General features: G+C 45.6%; 1 protein-coding gene across 3 annotated transcripts in view; it reads right to left on the bottom strand.

Annotated features, from left to right (window-relative positions):
• The window catches only part of PANK2 (pantothenate kinase 2), a 40,469-nt gene that overhangs the window by 16,316 nt on the left and 15,022 nt on the right, over positions 1-9,131 (bottom strand). The window contains exons 3-6 of one of the 3 annotated variants that reach the window (XM_057312648.1): positions 6,271-6,524; positions 4,896-5,072; positions 3,128-3,251; positions 1,430-1,555 (exon numbers count right to left, since the gene is read on the bottom strand). In XM_057312648.1, the coding sequence (XP_057168631.1) occupies positions 1,430-1,555; positions 3,128-3,251; positions 4,896-5,072; positions 6,271-6,524 (681 nt within the window). The remainder of the gene's footprint in view (positions 1-1,429; positions 1,556-3,127; positions 3,252-4,895; positions 5,073-6,270; positions 6,525-9,131) is intronic. The other 2 variants (XM_048222189.2, XM_057312649.1) reach the window with 2 other exon arrangements.

Below are 9,131 nucleotides of genomic sequence, written 5' to 3'. Positions count from 1 at the left end.
GAAGCAGGGCCAGCGGTCAGAGCCGGCGGAAAATGAGGTCAGGCGGCAGGAAGGATGACAGGTTGTCCAACCAAGACTCCATAAAGCGTTCAAACCGTAACTGTTACGGTGTGAAGATTTAAAAAAAGCTAACCTAAGAAATGAGTCTCCACGTTCCACCTAGAAAAGGGTTTCAAGAGGTAGAAACGGAGCAGGAGGAAAGTTATACTACGATGTGACACGAAAGAGGGTTTCTTTTTATTCTAACATAAAGCAAAATAAAACTGGTCAAAGATCACAAAAAGTAAGATATAGATAAAAGGTATAAGAAACTTAACGATAATTTGGTACCGATTTATTGATAACGTGAAAAGTAAGAAAAGCCTTAAGGGTACAGCCGTACAAAGGGGCAGGCGAGAGGCCAGAGCGCGCTGAAGGCCAGCACACAGAGCCGTAGCGCCCCCCGGCGGCCGGAAGCGCGGCCGAGGAACACGAAGTCTAGCAGCGGCCCACGCTGTGCGCCTTACCCTTACACAAGGGCACGCGGCCCATTTACTCAACTAAAAACTTAATAAGATAAACTTAAAATATTAGATGACCAAATTTTAAGCTTTTTCAAAAGGGGAATTTGTGCACTTTGAATTTTAACTATGAACTTAAGCCACTTAGAAAGGAAAAAGAGCAACTTTGAGGGAAAAAGCCACCTGTGTAGCGCTTCGAATCGTATTCTGTCAATTCCTATAAATACCCTTAAAGTAAACGTGCACAAACAATTCTGAAAAATGTTCATGATAACACTATTTAAAATCCAGCAACACTAAAAATAGTTCAACTACCCCACAACCAAGGGGACAGAAGAGAGGTCCCCCTCCACAGCTATGGTTCTATTTTTTCCCCAAGCTGGAAAAACAGTAAAGCACTTTACCATATAGGATATCAGGCTCAGCAATTCAAAGAGTCTCTTCCGTTTTGTCCTTTCTAGCCTGTCTAGGTGTTAAGTTCTTATAACAGTGTGGCTCTAATCTTAATACGTTTTTGTTGGTTTTAGAACACACATCTTAAATAAGCGGCACGTGAACTGGAGCAATACATAAAAACTGACATCAAAAGGAAAAAAGCAGAACCCAGAGTAAATGCATTTACAAAATGAGCGTAATGGGGAAAATAAAAAGGATGGTTTGGAAAAGCACATAACCTTAGAAATAGAGGTGTTCACCAAGATTTCTTAAAAATTGCTGAATCTCACAATTAAATTAACCAGAAATTTCCCTTGCATTAAATCAGGTCTAAATAGCTTTTGAACATTACAATCAAAGTTAAACCCGCTGTCATTCTTTCACAAAAAAATAGGAACTGCAGCCCACTTCAACGTGTACTTCAAGTTCCAATGCAGTGGGGACTGCATGCCCTTTACGTTCGTAACATTATCGCAAGAAGTCAGTCCGCTTACCTCGTGTTCCGAAAAAAGTGCTTTCAACTGCCCCTTGGACCAATAATCCAAAGCATATGCCAAAAGTCGCATGGCGATCGTATTAATTCTCAAGAAATTTCCAACAAATACCACCTGGTTAATGTTCTGAGCACATCAAAAAAAGGCAATTAGTTTTCATCTTAACTTCTGTCCTCTCGTAAAAGCTACCCCAAACACAGCACCATGTGCAACTTGACTGCTGAGCAAAAAATAAAATAAACTATACATTTAATCGAGTTGGCCAAGGCCACTTAAATTTGAACCCAGAAAACTCTGGACTGACCCGCTTCAAACCATGCCGGAAAATGTCACAAGAGAAAACAAATTAGGAAAACCATTTGTATTAAATAGGACAAACAATAACTGTTATTAAAGTAGAAGTTTTATACAGAAAAGTTAAAAAAAAGTAAGACCCCAATTCAAAGAAGGAAAGTGACACTTATTTGCAAATTATACAAGAAATATAACAGGAAAAAATTCAACCCCACCAGCAAAGAAAGCATTTAAACCTATTAAAAGTTAGCAGAACAACTGAAATTCCACCCCCAGCAACGAGCCAAGTTATGGTAACACTGACCCACTCACTCAACGCTAGAGATCTGCGCCAGGACAGCCCTTGTGAAAGCGCCTTGGCAATAATACCCACCAAACTCCTAAGCACGGTCGTATTCTCCAGAGGAGAAACCTCGCTCCAGAGTAAGTCCCTTCTCAGGAATAAAATTCAACCAAAGAAAAGCTTCACACTTAAAAACGCCTCCCCGCAGAGCGATCCGTGGCAAGCTACCAGATGCCCAGCTCCAGGCGATTTATGATCCAAAACCAAATCAAACATACAGCGGTGCCGTTCGAAGTATCGAAATAAAAACTCTGACATGGTATACACACGCACACCAACTAACAGATCTTAAAGTAAGGACAGGAAAGGAGCATGCGATAAAGGAAACAGTAACTTTAACATATTCGAATGAAGCATGTTTTTAATTACTTGATGCTGATACAGTATCTTTTTAGTTAAAAACGAGACAATCTTTTGGTACCTTTCAAAGTCTCCTTTTTAAGCCACATGCCTACAGCACCTCTCCCAGAGGACTGTAAACAGCACCGCGTGAGTAGGCACGCGCGGCAGAGCTGCACCCCGGGCCCCGGGAAGGCCGTTCTCGGCTCTTTCATAGCCCTGTACAATGCTGCTTGACCCGAATGCTACAAGGCAGCACTGTAAAGAAGCTGAAAGCACAGAGACAGCTGGGCGGCGGGGAGGGCGGGCGCTCCTGGGCCGCCCCGTCTTCTCCGGCGGCAGCGGCTTCCTCCACAGGCCTTCCCGGGCCGCAGGGCTCCGCGGGGCGCACGGGGCCTCGTCCGTTGCTCTCCATCACCGCCGCCCACAGCGCCCGCCACCGAGCTCTGCCTGCCTTCCGGCCTCCCCCCGTCTCCCCGAAAGATGCACTTTTACTTCGAGAGACTGGCAATACTTATCTTCACTGAGAAAACAAAGAACAGAAACCCTCAGTGAAGAGGAGGCTCCGCGTGCAGAGCTCCCCCTTCCCGGGGCAGCGCCTGCAGCCCGCACAGCCACGCCGACGCACCGTCCGCACCAGACGGACGTCGCACAGCAGCGGAGGCCCCTTGGTACGCTCCGTACTCTCCTCAGAGCACCTAAAGAACTGCGCGTGCCCTTACTTCATTGAGGGCGCACATCCTTGCTATCGAGCCGATGTTGTTGGTGATGGTGATGAGGGTGGCTCTGGCCAGGTCCTCCTTACTGACCGCCTCTCGCTTCTCCTTGCTCATCATGTTCCCAAAGCTGGAAGGGAAAGAAAACACCCAGATGCTGAACCAAAGGCGACACAGACAACAGAACTTACACGCTCCTCTACTAACGTAAATGTGACTCTTAGGGCTACGTTGTTCAAATCTTCAAACTTTCTATTCCAAAATAACAGAGCGGCTGCTCAAAGAGAAACAGACCCCGAAGCAAGCCCGCAGCCTTCTCGGTAAGCCGGTGCCTCTCCCCGCGGCTTCCGCTGAAACCTAGCCTCGATGACGGACCTTCACACGTCCGCTCAGGATCTCATCGGACCCGCTCTAAGGCACCACCACGCCTTCTGCAGCCAGGGCCAGTTCCAGAAAGGCAGCTCTACGAGCAACCCCTTCCCAAGGGCACCGCCATCCCGCTCGGCTGCGTGGTCACGCTCTGTCTGGGAAACTGCTTCATCGGAGCAAAGCAAAAGCGCAGACGTGCAGTCCCAGAGTAAACTGCTTAAGAGTTTCAGATTTCCCTAGAAGATAGAGTACTTCAAAGTACCTGACCAGCAGAACTGCTACGTTAACAACTGTGAGCGGAACACGCGTCCGCTCAGACACGGAAGTGATCAATCATGTGCAAGTGCCGCAAACTCAGAATGGACACACACAGCATTACGAAGTCCCCAAAACTAGTCCACAAGCATGCACACGTGTGGTCCTTTCCCTGTGAGGAAAAATCACGTGTCCCAATACACAGAAAACCATTCTTTTTTCTAAACAATCCGGAAATGAAAGTTAAAAAACAATCCCAGGGGCGCCTGGGTGGCTCAGTCGATTGAGCATCTGCCTTCGGCTCAGGTCACGATCCCAGGGGCCTGGGACGGCTGTGTCGGGCTCCCTGCTCAGGGGGAGTCTGCTTCTCCCTCACTTCTGCGCCGCCGCCCCCCGCCCCCCGCTCGTGCTCTCTCTCAAATGAATAAAATCTTAAAAATAAAAAATAAAAAACTTCCTTTACAACAGCATCAAAGAGAATAAAATACTTAGAAATATATTTAACAAAAGTAGTATAACAACTGTACACTGAAAACTACCATAAAACATCGGTGAAAGAAAAGCAAAACTCTCAATAAATGGAAAGACATTCTATCTTAGATCAGAAGACTTGGTAATGTTAAGATGGCAACACTTCCCAACATGAGCTACAAATCCAACACAATCCCGACCAAAATCCCAGCTGCCTTTTTTGCAGCCGCTGACAAGGTGATCCTAACAGTCACCAGCAGATTCAAAGTGCTGACTCCCGCTGCCGCACGGATGCACCTTAAAAACATGCTGAGTGGAAAGCAGCCAGTCACCAAAATCTCATACTGCAGGACCCCATACATATGAAGTGTCCAGAACAGGCAAATCTATAGACAGAAAATATATTCGTGTTTACCAAGGACTGAGGTGGGGGGTGAGGAATCACAGCTAACGGACGGAAGGTTTCTTTCCGGGGTAATGAAAACGTACTGAAATTAGATTATGGTGATGACTCTGCAATTTGGTAAATACATATACTAAAAACCACTAAATTTCACTTTAAACAGGTGACTTTATAGTATGTAAATTATAGAGCAATAAAAGCTGTTTAAAAGGAAAAAGATACACCCAATATTTAATATCTTATTCCTGACTTTCAGAGAAAACACACCCCCCTTACCTTGATGCCACGGCCCAGCCCGGCAGTCCAAACCTCTCATAGTCCCCTCCATAAATGTCTCGAACTAGTTTATCCACTTTGGTGCTATCTCCACGAGATGCCATTTCAAGAGCTTCTTCAAAAGTGGTACAGCCAGTAAGAAGACAGCAGAGACCAAAAAAAGTTCCTCCTCCAAGACTGATTAAAAACAAACAACACAGTATTAACAACATTTTAAAACTAAGAACAGGAAGGTTATATTTATGAACCCAAAAGCACATTCATACAACAACCCACTCCCCCAACCCAATCATGCAGACGCCACTGGCAGGCAAGTCTGTGGAAAGATAAAAAACAAGATGCCTGATATATACCTTGATACGTATTCACGTGAGCCAACGAGCAAAATGGCAAAACACAGGGCCCGCGACCCCAGCGCAGCCTGAGCGCGAGGACCTTGAGGCGCAGACCCACCCGCCACATCCAGGCCACACTAGCACCTCCCTTCCTTTGTCTCTCCAAACCCCTGCTCACCCTGCTTCAGCAGCGCCACCCCACGAAGAACTCGTTCATTAACGTGTTTCTCTCCCAAAATTACTCACCTCATTTTTTGATTCACACCTGTTTAAACAAACTTGTCTACCCCAATCCCCAGCTCCTTGTTTTGCCTCAAGTGATCCCTAATCCTTAAACCACAACATACTCCTTCTCGCCTGCCACCTCTCCTCCCTTCTCAGCCTGCCCTCCCTCAATCATCTGCCTGTTGCTCAGTACCTCACCTTCTAGATCTCAGACCACCCCGCGGGTGGGTGCGCGCCTGGTATGCATAAAATCTACGCCGGGGCGCCTGGGTGGCTCAGTCCGTTAAGTGTCTGCCTTTAGCTCAGGTCATGATCTCAGGGTCCTGGGACTGAGCCCCCTATCGGGCTCCCTGCTCAGCAGGGAGTCTGCTTCTCTCTCTCTCCCTCTGGCCCTCCCCACCGCTCGTTCTCTCTCAAATAAATACAATCTCTTAAAAAAAAAAAATCTAGGCCAGTTTCAAAGCTGGGATCTTGCCTTGCCTTGTCCTTACAGACATCACCGGCAGCTTTGGTGACCTAAGTACGCGCACGCCATATACTACCTGACGGCAGGGACTGGGCTCAACGAGTCTGCCAATGAGACAGTTTATGGAACTATGATAATGAAATCCTGAGCAATACAGGTTAAAGAAAAGTAGGTCACGATACCAGAATGTTCAAAGAGAAACTATTTGTTTGCCTAATCCCAGAAAGAAATGTTTTTCACATAATTTAAACAGATCCTTAAAAGTGTACTTATATGCAATACCTGAAAACTCACTTTTAACCCATCATGATATCAAGAATAAACAAAAACTTTTATATAAAAGACCTACCTGGTACCCGTGACCCGCTTGTAATTATCTTTGGAATATACTGCTAAAATGCTAACCCCAGAGCCAATGTTCACCAGAAGCAGAGGGTATGGATTTTTCAAATCAAACGGTAACTTCTGACATTTTTCAGCATCAGCAGGATTTTCAAAGTAATAGCACTGTGACCGTCCATTGAATCCAACTGAGTCAATGTATAAAATTCCTTTTACTAAACAATCTAGTTCATCAAGTTTGCAAAGCTGAAGGTCACCTATCTGTAATGAAATAAAAATGTATTCAGACTTTTCAACAGACCAAACAAATAAAAACTCCACTTAATAAGGCACCCCTCTCCATTAAACAAAGCACAGAAGTGCTCACAGAAGTGGATTATTCATGCATGATTCACAGAACAGGCCTGCAGACAACACACATCGGGACAGACCAACGAGACAGACCCACCCCCACCCCACTTACAAACGGCCTTCACCACCGGAGCCTGACGCCCAGACCCAAGCAAAGGACGAGAGGTCTACACACAGGGAGCACAGGGACCGGGAGCTGGAGGACAGGAGCGATCACAGCCTGATCTGAAAGCCAACTCCAAGAAATTCAAGTGACTCACACACCTGGGGACACATGGCAGGAGCCACAAGGACTCCAACGTGTCCCCTCCAGAAGACCCTCTACGGGGCTCCGGAGCAGTACCAAAGCGGCCACACTTTACTATCAACGAACAGGCGTCAGAGGGCCGCAAGTGTCCAAGCAGAAGGCAAGATTTTTCACTGAACTGATGACGGCCCCTGGAGGCTGGGAAGGTTTTAGCAGTATCAAGATTTACAACGGTGTTGTCAATTTCATCCATTTAAATAATAAAGGAATGCTTATTCATATTAGGGAGCGCTGTGCAGCAATTAAGAGTGAAGAAGACCTTCAATTAAGAACTGAAGTGGAAAGAACTCCGGGACATGTTATCAGTCACAAAAGCAAGTAGAAAAACATTCGTAAAGACCCTACCTGCCTGCTTCTGGAGACAAGTTTATAGGCACATGTACGGGTCATACACAGTCGCGCACAGAGAACTAGGAAGATACGTCAGCTTCTAACAGTGGTGACTGGAGAGATGGCAGAAAGAAACCCCCACTTCACTCCCTGGACTTCTAACCCACGTGAACGTTTACCAGCGCGGACCCTCCGGATATGTGCAAAGGGAAAACTGCCTCAACCCGCTTAAAGCACCGATTTCTACTTAAACCCAGATCTAGCCCTGCAAGTTCTCCCCCTTCAATTCTACTCTCACTTGATTACATTTACCCTCAGTTTATTCAGATCCACAGCAGAGAGGGGAGTTAATAGGTACCTTCATCTTAACCCTTAATGAATCACTAAGTAAGAATATGAAATTATTCCTGTGACCGAACCCAAGCTCCTGCAGGATTCATCACTGTCCCTACTGTACCCGCTCGTGCCCTCCCTGCGATCATGAATTCAAAACCGACTTTCCACTTCGAGCTTTTCATTTCATCACTTTCCACTGTGGTCTACTGGAGCCCAAGCACTTGGTCTCCTTTTTCTTCCTATAATTTTTTCCTTTTCTTTCCTATAACTCCTGTCATCCTGAAGTGTCCTGCTAATTCCTAATGAATCCCCGCCTCTAAATGAAAGATGACTGAAGGCACAGCTAACTTCACAGCAGTGTATGTGCTGGGCCAACAAGCAAACCCAGGACGTTCGGAAATCTGAGTTGCATTAAAAAAGCAACAGGGTGAACTCAGTATTTAAAAAAATATTTCACTGTGGCTTATAAAATACTAGTTACTCCAAATGCAGAAACAGCATTGACAGTAATCTCATTTTCCTACAATTTCCAAGGACAGCACTGGTGCACACACTGAGAAACCCCGACAGCCTAAGAACCAATTCTCGAAGTCTAAAATCCACTTTGCACCCTCCCCTTGAATGACCACACAATGCTAAACCTCTGACAACCACCGCAATGATTTTCGAATATGTTCCAAAGGGCATCTCTACAGGGTCCTGGAAAAAAGATTTTCTCTGTTACCTATCACTTACGATCCAGAGTCCACTATGAAGCTTCCACAAAGGAGGGGACCATCTCTCCTCCAGCTACACTTCCCCTTTACTCACGGGTGGAAGGGAAGCCACTGAAAACCAACAACCAAAAGAAATTCAAGCAAAGAATAGACACTTGTTTAAAAAAATTCATGTCAATTCTATTTCATGATTATGGTCAGTGATCAGAGAAAGGAGACAGAAGACAAAGAAAGAGGATAAGGTCACCAACCATACAATGACACATGGAGAAAAAAAAGGCAGAGTGACAAAGGCAGAGGCAGAATCTCTAGAACAACACTCTCACTCGTGCATTAAAAACATGGTCACTGAAGATATTTTCAGTCTACACTGCACGCTGAACGGTCCAGGTCTTGGCCAACTCACTTGTCCACTCTCCCACCTACCCCACCCCCAGCCCACCTCAACGGACCTAGCCTCGGTGTTCACTAAATGAAAACAAAAGTAGGTACCCCCTGGCACTCCCCAGTGTCCACACGTGACTCAGACACTCCTACAACGAGCACCCGACATATCAGAAGGCGTCTGGGGAGAGGAGGCTCCACTGTTAACCATTTCCAACTGGTCCTGAGACTGAAAAGCCACTGCTTTGGACCAGAGTTCCTTGTTTTTTTTAAATAGTAAACTTGCCAAGAAACAACTGAGGGGGACAGGAGAAATTATGTGGTAGATGAAACAGGAAACGATTTTACAACATGAAATGACATTTTTAAAAATTATTTTTCTTAAATTTATTTGTTTTTTTTTAAAGGCATTATTTTTATTTATCTGAGAGAGAGAGAGAGAGA

This window comes from Ursus arctos, unplaced genomic scaffold (assembly GCF_023065955.2).
Source record: "Ursus arctos isolate Adak ecotype North America unplaced genomic scaffold, UrsArc2.0 scaffold_16, whole genome shotgun sequence".
NCBI lineage: Eukaryota > Metazoa > Chordata > Mammalia > Carnivora > Ursidae > Ursus > Ursus arctos.
Note: the sequence above shows the minus strand (reverse complement) of the source record. Positions and strands in the feature narration are given on the sequence as shown.